This window comes from Carcharhinus amblyrhynchos, chromosome 15 (assembly GCF_965287045.1).
Source record: "Carcharhinus amblyrhynchos chromosome 15, sCarAmb.v2.hapA, whole genome shotgun sequence".
Taxonomy (NCBI): Eukaryota; Metazoa; Chordata; class Chondrichthyes; order Carcharhiniformes; family Carcharhinidae; genus Carcharhinus; species Carcharhinus amblyrhynchos.
This window is the reverse complement of record NC_137338.1, coordinates 39,040,241-39,057,032: the sequence shown is the minus strand read 5'-3', so window position 1 is coordinate 39,057,032 and position 16,792 is coordinate 39,040,241. Positions and strand designations below refer to the sequence as shown.

The window sequence follows — 16,792 nt, the reverse complement described above, 5'->3', positions numbered from 1 at the left end:
TCATCTGGACATTAAAGATGTTCTTTAAAGTTCTTTTGTCATTTTCTTTGAATATTTCTCTTTACCAATTACAAAATTATTGAAAATGGAGGGGAGGGAGAGGGTGCAGTGCAGGTGGTGAAAAGGGCTGTTTAGCTAACAGTCAAGGATCATCCAATTGGGTAATGAAACTTTTTGTTTTTCAATCAGCATAGAGCCCCACAGTGCAGAAAGAGGCCCTTCGGCCCATCAAGTCTGCACCGAACACAATCCCACCCAGGCCCTACCCCCATATCCCTACATATTATACCCACTAATCCCTCTAACCTACACATCCCTAGACACTAAGGGGCAATTTCTCAACATGGCCAATCAACCTAACCCGCACATCTTTGGACTGTGGGAGGAAACCCACGCAGACACGAGGAGAATGTGCAAACTCCACACAGACAGTGACCTGAGCTGGAATCCAACCCAGGACCCTGGAGCTGTGAAGTAGCAGTGCTAACCACTGTGCTACTGTGCTGCCCATAGGATTGGCACTGTGTCAAAGGGTGACGGTTGGGACATAGGGCAAGTCATGCAGTGATATCTCCAGGAATACTTCTAATCACAGTTGGTAATCTTAGCCTAATTTGATGTCTCTGTCTTTTCATCCTGTGCTTTTTCTGCAATATTCTTGTTCTTTCTGCCACTCACTTCTGTCACTCTTTAACTGTTCACCAAATTTCTAATTTTTATTGATACAAATGTTAACCACTGCAAGATGGCAGATGACACATACAAGGCAAGAGTTGGATGGTGTGCGCAAGCAGAGAGAAGTATTTAAAGTCTGTAATGGGGAATGGAAACTCAAAGGATAAGTCTTTTGTTATATATCAAAAATGGTCATGAGCAATAGCCTTGGCCAGTATTGGTGTGTGTGAGAACTAGAATCATCACCTTTTACAGCACCTAAGGAGGCTATACTTTCCAGTGATTTGTTGATCAAATCATACAGTATGTTCTTTTGGTTGTTTGTAATAAGCAGAGTACAGACCGTACCCAACTAGCCCTATGCTTGTATAACTCAAAACAAAATGTCTGCTGTTAAAGATGGTTCTGATTAGGCTGAACAATTCTGAATGTGCTAATAGTCACAAGACCAACCAATTTAAGATAATTGGTTAAACTTGTAACATGGCTTATTTACACTTGCTGGAAGCAATATACATTTAAATACAAGGACCCTTCTTCTGCAAACAAAGGAATATGTTCAAGCTGTGCACTTTTCTTTGAATTACCCAGGAGCTGGGGGAGTCTACAGTTTCACATTCTTCTCTTCAGCTCAATGCTTTAGCCAATCAACATCCTGTAATATAAATTGATTTTAAATGTATCTGAGGCAGTACGGTGGCACAATGGTTAGCACTGCTGCCTCACAGTCCTGTAGGACTTCAACCTGATGCTATGAAACTTCTTACTGTGCTTATCCCAGTCCAATGCTGGCATCTCCACATCATGCCTCACAGTACCAGTGATGTGGGTTTGATTCCTGGCTTGGGTCATGTGTGGAGTTTGCATGTTCTCCCTGTGTCTGCTTCCTCCAGGTGTTCTGGTTCTGCCCCCCTGCCCTGACCCAATCTGAAAGACGAGCTGGTTAGGTGCATCGATTATGCTGAATTCTCCTTCAGTGTACCCAAACAGGTGCTGGAGTATGGAGACCAGGGGATTTTCACAGTCCAAAGATATGCAGGTTAGGTGGATTGGCTTTCTAAATGGCCTCTTTGTGTCAGGGGGACTAGATAGGGTAAATGCATGGGGTAGTGGGGATAGGACCTGGTTGGGATTGTGGTCAGTGCAAATTCACTGTGCTGAATGGCCTCCTTCTGCACTGTAGGATTTAGGATTCTGTGATCTGCTTCAAACACTCCGTATGATAGCAAATTCCAGGAAGAAATCTTTATTTGATTAATTAATTGTTATATGTTTTGCTCTGTTGTCTTGGACTTACAGACAACAGTATGGTGGCACAGTGGTTAGCACTGCTACCTCACAGCTCCAGGGACCCATATTCAATTCTTGGGTGATCAACTGTGTGGAGTTTGCACAATCGCCCCGTGTCCTTTTGAGCGTGGGGTTTCCTCCCACACTCAAAAGATGTGCCGATTAGGTTAAATGGACATGCTAAATTGGCCCTTGGTGTCCAAAAAATGTGTAGATCAGATGGGTTAACCATGGTAAATGTGTGAGATTACCGGCATAGGGCAGGGGAGGGGGACTGGGTAAAATACTCTGTCAAAGAGCTGGTATACACACGATGGACCGAATGGTCTCCTTTTGTACTGGTTGTGATTGTAAGTGGCATTTTTCCCTATCTTTCAAAATCTTCAGGCGGTCTCCTTTACAGTCCCAGCCTGCTTAATTTTTACTCATTAATTGCATCTCTCAATCATAGATTTGGTTCTCAGGTATTCTCCAGTGAGAAATTTACATTAATTTGTGCATATTAGTCCATAAATGAAAGATAATCCAGCTTTTGTGTCAAAGGGTCTTTGACTTGACTGAGCAACAGTTTCCAAAGGTAATCAGTGTCAGAAAACAGCCAAAACTTTTAACAGCAGTTCTTCAGTCAGGATTGAGGCAAAGTGATACAAGCAGAACGTCATTCTGTACAGGGCTTGTACCAGGCCTTCTCTGAAAATGGGAATTCAGCTTTGACCTGAAATGAATGCAAAATTTAGAGATTTAAGAAAGTGGAATTCAGTTCCGATAATTCCAGTAGATGTAATACTTATTTAAAAGATGGTGAGGCTTTGCATTTACAGGAAGGTGAGAGACTTCTACAACAAAAGGGAAAGAAAAAGTTTGAGCCACTCATTCATCTTCTAGTTCCAATCATAGAACTCCTTTGTTTTGCAAATTCAATATTTTTAAAATATGCTCAGAGCGGGAATAAAATGACTATTCAAACGGCCATGACCTAATTTTCCCATTTCTCCTCCTCTCAAACGTGCTTCTAAAAAGATTTTAATCCATTTTAATTCAGTTTTTTGGAACTTTTTCTAAAAAAGTCAAAGCATTTCATCCATTCTGCTGCAGCGAGATTATTTAAAAAAATATGACGTCAAAGAATACTGAAGTGATTGAATGTTAAGCGGTATTTTATGTCCGATTTTATTCAATATCTTCTTAAATAGCATGTCTTTCCACCTTGGTTTTAATTGCTCCCTGTTGTTCAAAACTCATCCCGATAATATTCATAATTCCAACAACTGCACAAATAATGAGCTAGAAAATTAAACACTGAAGTATTTATTTTAAAACTGAGGCACACCAAAAGGAATAACCATACAAATAAATATGGATACTTTTTTAAAAAAAGTGATAAAAAATGAAATTCAAATGAAAACATCAAAATTCAAGAATAGCTTCTGCTTTAACATTAGCACCTATTCAAATTTAGAACTGACTGCCAAGGCTAGAAACAAGTATATAAAAATTGGAAATTACGGTTCATCAGTGGACAATGGCAAATTCAGACTGATGTCGTGAATGGGAAAATCCACACAACAGAGATTGAGAGATTTTTGTGGGCAGCTTTTGAAGTCAGCAGTGATGTGTTTGACCATGAAATCACAGCACACAAAAAATTGCTGTCCTTGATGGAGAGAAAATTGGTCAGTTTTCCCCCCAAAATATTTTATAATTTATTTGCTGTACTTAAATAATGCAATCATATATGAAGTTTTGTTTTGGAAATGATTTTAAAATGAGCGGTTTTTAAAATGGAACAAATTAATCATTAGTTAATACAAGAGTTCCGAGAACAACTCTAACGAGATTTTCTCTGTGACGTACGAAAAATTCATTGAAACAAATTTTTTGAGGAAGAGGCAAATATACAACAACACCACTTTTGACAAATGGCCACTTAATTAAATAATACTTAGGTGTTGAAACAATCCACTTAAGACTATTTTTTTCCCATGATGAGTTCTAATTGTATTCTTAAGAGCATAAATGACTGATTTCAAGTTAACAGACAGTTGGTGTGATGTGGATTTCCGCCTTTATTTGATGTCAGTTTGAATCTGGAGCCAAGTCAACAAGATCTCCTGTGATATCATTCAGCAGAATAAGTTGCCAATCACACTGAAGGGCAGTAAACCAGGAAATAAAACAAACTGAGCTTTTCACTTTTAATTTAAAAAAAAATTACAGAGAAGAATAAATGTCCGAGACATACATGTAAAAGGCAGAAGCTGAAATAGCATAAAGGAAATTTAAAATATTTTTTAACAATGTGAATTTTTGCCATAATGGAATTGACATGCCACAAATATAATCGTTTTTCAGGGACAGTGAGGCTGTTTAGCTGTAAATCATGAAATTAGTACACCATTAAAACCCTAGTGACACCTCAAACAACAAGGTGCAACTTTCAAGATTTTATTGAAACAAGACTAATAGTGTAAGAGAGTAACTTTTCATTAGTTCAGTGATTTTTACTTGATCAGTGTCTTGTGGAAGTTGAATAGTGTATTCTATAGGGAAACATCTGGATTTCTGTATTGAACTGTGCATGTACAGACTCCAGAAGTTGCTGTCAATTTCAAAGATGTATTGACAGCACAGGCTGAATTTCAGCATCAACGACATGTCTAACGACATCCTTACTTGCTGTCCAGGGCTTCAAAACAATCCTTGCATCAATCATAAAATCTGGGTCAAAATATTTAATGTTTGAAAAAATTACATGATTCATGCTTCAAATACTGCCTTTGCTGGCATCATCCCCCATCAGAAACCATAGTTCATCCAAAATGTAACAGTTTGCATTCTCATCAAAACGCACATGCCTATTGCCTTTTTTTAACTTTGCACCTAAGTTCAAATTTAGGTGCAAAGTATTTATCTTCCAGTCAAGGATTTCCCTCCAGTAAACATGGCCTGTATCACTTACTATACTTCTGCCTGTACTTTAGCACTGTAACTACAGCTCTTTCTTTTCTTCACCTTGCACCACACCATCTTCTGCATTTGATGCATCATTTCTTGGCCACTTTCACTTTAATCCCACCCACAAACAGATATTCCCTTCCCCTCTTTTCAAAGGGCGGGATTGTTCCTTCACCACCTGCTCTTCCTGTGACCTCTCTGTGTAAGGAGATGCAGCATGCCTAATGACATCCTTACATGCTGTCCAGAGCTTCAAGAGTCCTTGCAAGATGAGACAGCAATTTGCATACACTTTTTCAAACTTAGTACACTGGATTTAATCGCTGTGCTTTCCCCTACATTGGGAAGCCAAAATCAGCAAAGAATGATTATTTTGCCCAGCACCCCCATTCTCTTTGCAAATGTAGTGCTAAACTCTTGCTATTTCAATTTCCTGTCCAATTTGGTCTTTGGAATTTGTTTCTAAGGCACCTGCTCTACTTCACCAGTTTCTTATGTTTTCATTTCTATGTGATTTACAGCACCGCACCCCCCCCCCCCAAATTTGAGTATCAAATGTTAACTGTTAAATTTGATTTCTAGCATTATGCCTCCTTATGCTATCACTTCTTTCTTTTAAACAATTTTGTTAGAATTTAAGTACTTTATGAGGCATTCTTATTTCTTTGTGTATTTGCATTTCACAGTGCGTGTTGTCCCCCAAACCTGCCCACCCCTTTGTCTGTTCCTTTTTAAAGGCTATTCATCTGTAACAAATTCCATTTATGATGAAAGATTCATACCTTAAATAAAAAACATTTTGTTCTCTCTGCAAATGCTGTCTGGTCTACTGGGTGTTTCCAGCAAGGCTTTTGTTTTAACTTTAAGATCCACATCTTTATCTTCAAAGTCATCCATCAAAACCATCAATCTCCTCTATCCCAGTGACATTCTCCAGCCTTTGTATCTCCGACTTATTACCTGCTGTTCTATAGTTACCTTTAATTGTGCTTCCCCCCTCCTAACCACTTTGTCCCTTTCAAACTGGTACTTGGCATGTGCTCTGTACAAATTGCTCTGGAAAGTCAGGATTGACTTTCTACAAGAGCAGTATACTGTAGATTTCAGTTTGGTGCCAAAATCCATGGAAAGTAAAGACAGGTGAGCCACTTTCAGTGATGGGGAAAAGTGGCACGAACCATAAATCAGGTTTCTGCCACAGGCAGCACATTAATACATAGTAGGATGGCACAGTGGTTAGCACAGCTGCCTCTCAGCACCAGGGACCTGGGTTCGATTCCAGCCTTGGGTCACTATCTGTGTGGAGTTTGCACATTCTCCCCATGTCTGCATGGGTTGCCTTGCAGTGCTCTGGTTTCATCCCACAGACCAAAGATGTGAGGGTTAGGTTGGTTGGCCATGCTGAAGCCAACATCTTGCATGTGGGCTGGAAAGGAGGTTGTTGATGTCAAACTCAATAAGCATGCGATCAGAGGAGCAAAGACATGACACTAAGAATGAAAGATAGGACAATTGAGATTGCTGCTCAAGACAGCAGAAGGTGCCACAATGGGCAGAGTGCACTGAGAAGGAAAGAGAGTACAGATGAGTTTGTTCAAGAGGACTCAAGTTTGGGTCATCAAAATGAGAAGGCTGTCTGAGGACTAGTGACGGATTAGTTTGAGATGGAGAGGCAAAAAAAAACAAAAAGATTATGAAAGGCAGACGGTCAAGGGGGAGGAACAGAAAAGAAAGCAGCACGCAACGAGGGTTGGATAAAAAGAGATATACTGGATCAGGTAAATAATGGTAAGAGCGAAGAAAGCTTATCGAGAATGAAGAATAGGGCAATTAAACTTGCTGTTCAAGACAGCAACAGATACCACAATGAAAACCTGGGAATTCTGAGTCACCTATGAGGCAATATGAAACAACTTGTAAGAATGTTTAAATTCATCACTGAACAGCCAAAATATAACTTTAAAAGTACAACAAAACTCTGTTGATGTGCAGACTTCAGAACATCACCCCATCAAAATAAAGTAACTGCCTTGAAGTAGTATTGTCAAAATTGCTGTTAAACAAGGTGGCAATATAAGTAGATAAAAAATAACAGAAATACTTACCTGATTACTTGAAACATTTCAGAAAAGACAATGAGGGGGCGAGAAAAAAATCTAGTGCAATTGTGCAGCCACAGTTTTGCTGGCGCACCCAAATGTACACATTATCAATGTTTTATGAATAAGGTGTTACATGGGATGGTAGTTTTATCTGCTTGTTTATTAAATATGGTGTCTAAGGCAATATGACCAAAGAACTCAACTTTTCTGTAAAGATTTAAAGCAGTCATAATAAAAATACAGCTCCATTAAAGTTTCACAATTTACTTTACAACAACCAAATGACAAATAAGTTGAGAATGAATAAAACTCAAGCTCTTTTGTCAGAACATGTGAAAATTGACAGATTTGCATTCTCTAAAAAATATTCTTAGCATTGTCATAACCTAATGATCTTCTCCTTGTAAATATTACACAATGGTTAAATCTAACTGAACCAAACAGGAATCTTTCTGGGTTTATATTTTCCTTGAAATGCAGTTTATAAAATACACTATATAACAGCAGGTAAACAAAGTAATGAATGTATTTTTTGATGGAAGAAGTTCATCCCTGAAGAATAAATTATATCATGCTCTCAAGTCAAGTTGGAGCATGATTTTGATAATCCTTAATTTTGTTTTGCATCACACACTGTCCACCTAATTATGTTGTACTCAATCCTTTCTCCTTCACTTGAACGACTCCCTAAGGCAGGCTGTAGTGCGTTACTGTCGACCCCCAGGGGGCAGTGTTAGGTTTGCCATCAATTCCCTCACTGCTGCATAGATCGTGCAGTCACCTGAAAAAGTAACATTATTTATATTAGAAAATGTATGAAAGGTGGGGGCAAGTGACCACAGAATAAGTTTACAATAAGGTGTTTTGTTTTCATAATGAACTGGCACTGTTTGGTGAAATGTGCTCTTTAACACAACAGTTATGGTTGCTGCAGTACAAGGACAATGAAGTTTTATTTGTGCATAAACTCGAATAGAAATTGAAAACTAAAAAAAAAATGGCTGGCCTAGAAATGTGAAGCAACAAAACACTGGACTCCATTTGGACACCCAAATCTGAATTCCTCACATGGGAAAACTCCAGTAAGGTAAATTTGATAAATGGTTAAATTTAAAACCAACTACAATAATTAGTACTGCATTTTGAAAGATATATTAGTGCTTTAGACAAGCCGTTATCCAGATCAGTGAACCAATGTCAGCAAATGCTCCGAACTCAGGTACAGAATCTAATCTTCACAAAAATGTACTCTACATCAGTGTAACACTTTCTCCCACTTCTCAAATGAGTCATAAGAACATAAGAACATAAGAAATAGGAGCAGGAGTAGGCCATCTAGCCCTTCGAGCCTGCTCCGCCATTCAATAAGATCATGGCTGATCTGTCGCTGCTCAGTTCCACTTTCCCGCCCTCTCCCCATAACCCTTAATCCCCTCTCTTACCAAGAACCCATCAACCCGCTTCTTAAAAATATTTAGCGAGGCAGCCTCCACCACTTCAACGGGCAGAGAATTCCAGAGATTCACCACCCTTTGAGTGAAGAAGTTCCTCCTCAACTCCGTTCTAAACCGCCTCCCCTTTATCTTGAGGCTGTGCCCCCTAGTCCTACTGTCTTTTTTGAGCGGGAAGAGTCTCTCCACCTCTATCCTATCCATCCCATTCATCATCTTATACGTCTCAATGAGATCTCCCCTCATTCTTCTAAACTCTAACGAGTACAAGCCTAGTTTATTCAGCCTCTCCTCATAGCTCAATCCCCTCAACTCCGGTATCAGCCTAGTAAACCTCCTCTGCACTCCCTCCAGGGCCAAAATATCCTTGCGCAGGTGCGGCGCCCAAAACTGCACACAGTACTCCAGCATCTCCCATAAAGACTAATTTTAATTGCCAATTACTGCTGAATTAGGTGTAAAATATGCTATGGGTCATGCCCATCCAAAATTAAACGAACTGGTTACAAATCAAACCTTAAGCTCTGCTTAAGCTCAGCAGAGGATAGAATGAAAGATGAATATCATACATATTCATGTAAAAGTTGAGATTTTGGGACCAAATTTTTAGCCCAGAAGTAGGTGATCGACTTAGACATGAGTTGAAATCTATTCTCTCCCTGCGTCTTACTGTTTATGGCTGATTGCAGCCCTGCCATGTTGGAGACTATTTTCACCAATCCTGCCACCAGAACTAACACAAAAAGGAGCCAGAAAATATTTCTATTATTCCAAGAAGACATGAGTAGGTCATCAGATGCTTTTGAATGAAAAGATTTGCATCAGGGCAAGTTTGACTTAAATGGCAGGTGGGTGGGAAAGAAGAGTTTTGATTTTTGGCCCTAAAGTCAAACAGGGCTTGGCTTTTACACAAGATTGACCGTACATGGATTCTCAAAAAGAAGCAACATGGATATTGGAAACATGGCTGAGTTTGCATACAAAATCTAAATTTTTAACCCAAACATTCCTCCAGTGTTGCTACATCTTTAAACTTATCATGGCTTTTTATATTATTTATTACAGTATGCTGAAACTGTGATTCTGACAGACAGATTTGCTGAAAATTCACAAGTTTTGACTTACCCTGTGGTGGCTGGTGCACCTCTGAAAACCTCCTCAAGATGTTGCTAACCATCGAGGCAGCTGCTCCTGATGTGTTCTGTGGTCTTGGAATATCAGCTTGCTGTGTTGCCCCTGTTGCCATGTCATAGACAATTGGCACAATTATGCTGATCGGTTCTTGTGGAACTGTTAGTCGCTGAGTAAGTTGCAGCTTTTGAAAAGGAGAGTGGGGTGAAAGGTACAGATAGAAAAGAGAGGAAAATCTTAAATTTGGTTTAACATATACAAACTCAGTTCAAGAACAATTTTCTTCTTTTTGGTTCAATGATATAATTTGCCCCACGTTCATAATTTAAATTCTGAACTGTTTCCAGTATTGCATGATGTGATAAACAGATATTTACAGGGAAAGAAGAAAAATACTGTGGATGCTGGAATCTGAAACAAGAGCAGAGAATGCAGGAAAAACCGGCAGGATCTGAAAGGAGAGAAAGCAGAGTTAACGTTTCAAGTCCTTTTGGCTCATAACTGGAGGAATAATGTGTTAGATACTAAAGTGTAGCTGTGAGAGATTGCAACAAAAAGTAGCAACCTCGAGAACAAAAGGACAGATACTGCCTGGTGTGTGTGCATGTGTAGGTTAGGGGGGGCAGGCAATGAAGCAATACATGTATGGAATATTAAAAAGCATTTAAGATGGAGGGGAAATATTCTAATCTAAAGCTGCCGAACTCAACATTGAGTCCAAAGGTCTGCAACGTTGTTCTCCGGAGCAGTGTTCCTGGTGGCTGTGGTGAATGTTGGATTTACTTTAAAAGCTTTTGACTTCATTTCCGGTTCGCGGGGTTTCTGTGAGTACTTTTTATTTCTGAAGCGGAAGTTAGGCAAGGGGCTAGTCGGGAAGGGAGAGCGGGGGGTATAAAAAGGCAGTAATAGACAGCGGGCAGCGTCGTGAGTGGGAGCTGAGTGAGAGCTATAAGGGCTTTGGCTCGCTGGGCTTAGGCAGGGTGAGTTGCGGGTCCCATCTTTCCTGTGTTGCATTTTGGTATATAATTCCAAGGGAGGTCAGGACATGGCAGGGGCTATGGGGAGACGCTTTAGCTGTGTCAGGTGCCACGTGGGAGTTCTTGGAGGCATCACGTCTCCCGAAGGCCCACATCTGCATCAAGTGTTTAGAGCTGCAGTGTTTGAGGGCCCGGGTAGGCAACTGGAGCTGCGTTTAGAGGATGCATTTCTGGTTAGGGAGAATGAGGAGTTAATGGCTATGAATCATGAACAAGTGGAGGTCCCAGGGCCTGGGGAACAGGATGGGTGGGTAACTGTTAGGAGGAGGAGGAAGAAGAATAAGAATAGTCCTGGTCCAAAGACCACCCCAGTGGCCCCTCAAAAGGCATCGACAGGGGTAAAGGAAAGACAGGAGGGCCAGAATGACTCAGAGGGAAGGAAGGGGGCTGGCAATGAGATAGTGGTGGGGGATAGGAGGGTCAAAAGGGATTGATAGGCTGTTCTGTGGGCAAAAGCATGATTCAAGGATGGTAGTCTGCCTCCCTGGAGCAGGGGTACAGGACGTATTGGAGAGGATAGAGGGAATTTTGAAGGGTGAGGGGACCCAAGCAGAAATAATAATACACATAGGAGAAAAGGACGTAGGAAGGCAGAGCAGGGGGGATGTACGCAGGCAATTTAGGGAGTTGGGGGCCAAGCTGAAGAGCAGGGCCTCCAGGGTGGCATTCTCTGGGCTGCTGCCTAGTACCAGCAGGGCTAGGAATAATGAGATCATGCAGCTGAATGCATGGCTGAGGGATTGGTGCAAGGTAGAGGGCTTTACTTTTGTCGATCACTGGGAAATATTTGTGAGAGAAGGGCACCTGTACAGGAGGGATGGGGAGCATTTGAATGGGAGGGGGACAAATGTCTTAGCTGGGAGGTTAGCTGGAGTGTTTAGGCAGGGTTTAAACTAATATGGAGGGGGGGGGGGTGGGGATGAGACTGATAGCGCAATCGGAACTGGGATCGGGAGCGAGATGGATGACAGGGTAGATTTGGGTGAAAGGAATATTATCATGGGAAAGGAGGATCCGAGTAGGCCTGGAGGGTTGGATTGCATCTGTTTCAATGCGAGGAGTGTGACGGGTAAAATGGATGAGCTTAGGCCTTGATGTTCATGAGGAATTTAGATGCGGTGGCAGTGACGGAGACGTGGTTTAAAGGAAGGGCAGGACTGGCAGCTGAATATTCCTGGGTATAAGTGTTTTAGGTGTGACAGAGGAGGGTTGAAGAGAGGTGGAGGGGTGGCGTTGTTAGTTAAGGAGCACATCACAGCGGTGCAGAGGGAGGACAATATGGAGGAGTTAGGGATTGAATCGCTGTGGGTGGAGTTGAGGAATAGAAAGGGAGAAATTACAATGCTAGGGGTATACTATAGGCCACCCAACAGCCCGAGGGGAGTGGAGGAAGGTATTTGTAGAGACATTTTAGATAGGTGCAGAAAGAATAGGGTGGTTGTAGTGGGTGACTTTAATCTCCCTGGAGTGGATTGGAAGGTGCCTAGAGTTGGGGGTACTGATGGGGAGGAGTTTGTAAAACGTGTGTTGGAAGGGTCCCTGGAGCAGTACGTAACTAGCCCGACAAGGGAGGGGGCTATACTGGATTTAGTGTTGGGTAATGAGCTGGGGCAGGTGGTTGAGGTTGCAGTAGGCGAACATGTGGCTATCAGTGACCACAAGTCTGTCTACTTTAGGATAAAAATGGAAAGGGATGAGTGCCATCCGAAGGGGAGGGTGCTGAACTGGGGGAAGGCGAGCTATAGCCAGATTAGGAAGGAGCTGAATGATACTGATTGGGAGGGGTTGTTAGTGGGCAAGTCCACGGTTGGCAAGTGGGAAGCTTTCAAGGGCAAACTGATAATGTTGCAGGAAAGGCATGTGCTGGTAAAGAGGAAGGATGGGAAAGGCAGGATTAGAGCGCCGTGGATCACAGGGGATATTGAGGACTTGGTCAGGAAGAAGAGGGCAGCATATATTAGGTCGAAACAACTGGGAACAGAGAGAGCGCTGGAGGAATATAGAGAGAGTAGGAGGGAGCTTAAAAGGGGAGTTAAAAGGGCGAAAAGGGGGCATGAAATAGCTTTGGCTGATAGGATTAAGGATAATCCAAAGTCATTTTACTCTTATATTAGGAACAAGAGAGTGGTTAGAGGGAAAATTGGTCCTCTTAGGGACAAAGGAGGGGAGCTTTGCATCAAGTCTGAGGGAATGGGGGAGATCCTGAATGAATACTTTGCGTCGGTATTCACGAAGGAGAGGGGTTTGGTGTCTTGTAATGTCTTGGAGGGAGTTGTAGATCATTTGAGGGAAATATCGATTACGAGGGAGGAAGTGTTAGGGTTTTTAGGTACCGTAAAAACGGATAAAGCTCCAGGGCCTGATGGTATTAATCCCAGGCTGCTTAGGGAGGTGAAAGATGAAATTGCTAGGCCTCTGACGCAAATCTTTGTCTCTTCTTTGGGCACAGGTGAGGTCCCAGAGGACTGGAGGGTAGCTAATGTGGTACCGCTGTTTAAAAAGGGCAGTAGGGATAACCCTGGTAATTACAGACCAGTGAGTTTGACATCGGTGGTAGGAAAATTGTTGGAAAAAATTCTTAGGGATAGGATGTATAAGCATTTGGAGCGTTGCTATCTGATTAGGGATACGCAACATGGCTTTGTTCAGGGGAGGTCTTGCCTTACGAATCTGGTAGAATTTTTTGAGGAGGTGACAAAAACGGTTGATGATGGGCGAGCCGTTGATGTCATCTATATGGATTTCAGTAAGGCGTTGACAAAGTCCCTCATGGTCGGCTGGTAGAAAAAGTTAAGGCACATGGGATACAAGGACAGGTAGCTAGATGGATTGAAAACTGGCTAGGCAATAGGAGTAAACACAGTAAAAAGTCTGAGAACACCAGGTTTTAGTCCAACCGATTTATTTGATAGTAAACACACAAGCTTTCGAGGTTTCCCTCTTCATCAGGTGAATGGAGAGTTCTGGCCTCGGACAGAGCATATAAAGCACAGACAGTTTAGAGATTACTGATTAGAATGCGAATAGAATGCAATAGGAAGCAGAGAGTAGTAGTGGAAGGGTCCTTTTCTGGCTGGAGGTCTATCACCAGTGGTGTGCCGCAGGGCTCAGTACTGGGACCTCTTCTTTTTGTAATATATATAAACGACTTGGAAGAGGGCATACGTGGTGTGATCAGCAAGTTTGCAGATGACACCAAGATGGCAGGATTGGCGGATAGTGAGGAAGATTGTCAGGTGACACAGCAGGATATAGATAGGTTGGTATACTGGGCAGATAGATGGCAGATGGAATTTAATCCTGACAAATGCGAGGTGATGCATTTTGGAAGGAATAATGCAGGGAGGAGTTACATGATAAAAAGGTAGACCAATTAAGAGTATAGAAATGCAGAGGGACCTGGGAGTGCAAGTGCACAAGTCTCTAAAGGTGTCATCACATGTAGAGAAGGTTGCCAAGAAAGCTTATGGAATGCTAGCCTTTATAGGAAGGGGTATAGAGTTTAAGAGCTGTCATCTAATGCTTCAGTTGTACAGGACATTGGTTAGACCACATTTGGAGTACTGCGTCCAGTTCTGGTCACCTTACTACTGGAAGGACGTGGAGACCCTGGAGAGAGTGCAGAGGAGGTTTACCAGGATGCTGCCTGGTATGGAAGGACTGGGTTATGAGGAAAGATTGGGAAAACTGGGGCTCTTCTCCTTAGAAAGACGGAGATTGAGGGGGGTTCTGATAGAGGTGTATAAAATAATGAAGGGTATTGATAGAGTCAACAGTGGCAGGCTTTTCCCTAGATTGGGGACAACTATCACGAGAGGTCATGATCTAAGTGTGAGGGGGGAGAAGTATAATTTGGATACTTGAGGGAGGTTTTTCACACAGAGGGTCGTGAGGGTATGGAATGCGCTACCAAGTAAGGTGGTGGAGGCAGGCACGCTGGACTTGTTTAAGGTTTACTTAGATAGGCACATGAGTGAAACAGGGATGGAGGGTTATATAAGACAGTTTTAAAAAGGGTCAGAGCCTCGGGTCGACACTGGAAATGTATTATTACATGTTAATGTTTTTGTCTCTTTTAATCCACAGGTGTCGGTCCATCTTGTTGTCAAACGAGGGGCATGCACACGGTGGGACGTGCGTGGGCTGCTCTTGGATGTTTCGAGAGTAGCCTAGTACTTCGTGTCGTTGTGTGTGCTTAAATCTGGACCAGCAGACGGTTACCACAACAGCTCAGTGACTATCACTGCTAGCTGTGCAGATACATGGAATTGGGCCAGTGTCTGTGGGAGTTTGCTCATTCTCCCTGTGGTTGCGTGGGTTTCCTCCGGGTGCTCTGGTTTCCTCCCACACCCCAAAGATGTGCTCTTAGGCTGATTGGTGTACACTATTCTCCCCTGAATCTGGCTACAGTAGGGGTACCATTCGCATACACACGGGGCAAGGTAGGTGTAGGAAAATGCTTTAAAGTGGCAGCGCGGGCTCATTGGGCTGAAGGGCCTGTTTTCCATGCCGGGTTGTTCTTTGTTCTAACGTGCCCAATCTGAAGATGAAATTCTGCTCCTCCAGCTTGTGCCGGATTTCATTGGGACATTGCAACAGGCCAAGGACAGACACGTGGGCATGACAGCAAGGTGTTGAGTTAAAATAGCAAGGTTGGAATCATGATTGCAGACTGAGCGAAGGTGTTCTGCAAAGTGGTCACCCAGTCTGCATTTAGTTTCTTCAATCTAGAGGAGACCACATTGGGAAGTGGGAAGTGAATACAAAAGAGCAAACTGAAGGAACTGCAAGTGAAATATTGCTTTAACTGAAAGGAGTGTTTGGGGCCTTGAATGGTGGGGAGAGAGGAGATAAAGGGGCAGGTGTTGCACCTTCTGCAATTGCAAGGGGAGGTACTGTGGAAGGAGATGGGGAGTTAGGCGTGATGGAGGATGTCACCACAATCTAAAATTGCCAAACTCAATACTGTAGATATGTATGGGGCATTGTTTTATTAATTCTTCTGCCGTGACACTAGATGGAACAGTTAGAGATCTTCAAGTTGGGATTTTGGATATGAATATACACAATAGTGTAAATGTCTAATCTATCAAGACTGAATATCGATGACAATCTCTAAATGAAATTGTACATGAAATTTTACACGTTAATGACGGCGCACTTATAGCTCATTGCAAAACAGATCTTCTGCTGATGAAGAGATTTGCAGTTTTTGCTGGCAGTTACGTGGTTACCTTTGGCCTGAAGACTGAAGTATTGCATCAACCAGCACATCAAAAGTTATATGTTAGATCACCAATCACAATTGCTGAAGGCAAGAAGCTCACCTGTCTTGGAAGTGTATTAACTATTGGTGCAAGGATTGATAAGGAATTTATGGCTTTCATACAGAGAGCATACACTACTTTTGGTTGTCTTATATGGCGCATAAACACAGGCATGAATCACTTGGACCAAATGGCCTGTTGTTGTGTTGCACAAATATACATATGCACTGACAAAGAATCTGACAATGATGTAATCAGCATCAAGGCAACCACCAAACTGAAGGATTATAAGGGAGCTGTCTTTACAGATCTCCTTTTTGTGAAATGTCAACACTCTACAGAAAGCGCAACTTTCAACTATTAGAAAGCTCTCACCAAAGATACTTTTGTACGATATTTCATTTTAAGTGGACGGACAATATCACTAACAATGAATGACTGGAACTTGCTGATGGCATCAGCATTTAAGCCATCAGTGACAACTCTGTTGGGCTAGATGACGTAGAATGGATGGTGAATGTTTGCCAAACAAACTGATTTTGTGCAGAGCTGATGGTCAGTAAAAGATAGCATGGCAGACAACAAAGGCATTAATGGACACAATGAAGGTTTACTTGAAGCAGTGTAAAATGAGTTGCCAACTCATAGAAAACTTTGGCCATAGATGGTTGAAGTGCATTGAGCTAGGACACCACGCCAGTTTGAAGGTAAGGTTCAAAAGTCAGTAGGATCAGCAATGGCAGAAGAATAAACAAGAGAACCCCTCTAGGAACATGGATATTTGAAACTCAGGGTAAGACAACGCCCATCATGTGTTGGCTTTAGTCATCAACAGACCTATCATTCATGAACTTATGCTCCCTCTATTGTTGGCACCATCATCC

The 16,792-nt window shown here is 42.1% G+C and overlaps 1 protein-coding gene across 1 annotated transcript in view; it reads right to left on the bottom strand.

The window, feature by feature from the left end:
- Positions 1–3,257: 3,257 nt before the first annotated feature.
- The window catches only part of med14 (mediator complex subunit 14), an 81,628-nt gene continuing 68,093 nt past the window's right edge, over positions 3,258–16,792 (bottom strand). The window contains exons 30-31 of the mRNA XM_080203848.1: positions 9,599–9,788; positions 3,258–7,803 (exon numbers count right to left, since the gene is read on the bottom strand). Of these exons, the coding sequence (XP_080059974.1) occupies positions 7,730–7,803; positions 9,599–9,788 (264 nt within the window). The 3' untranslated portion in view covers positions 3,258–7,729. The remainder of the gene's footprint in view (positions 7,804–9,598; positions 9,789–16,792) is intronic.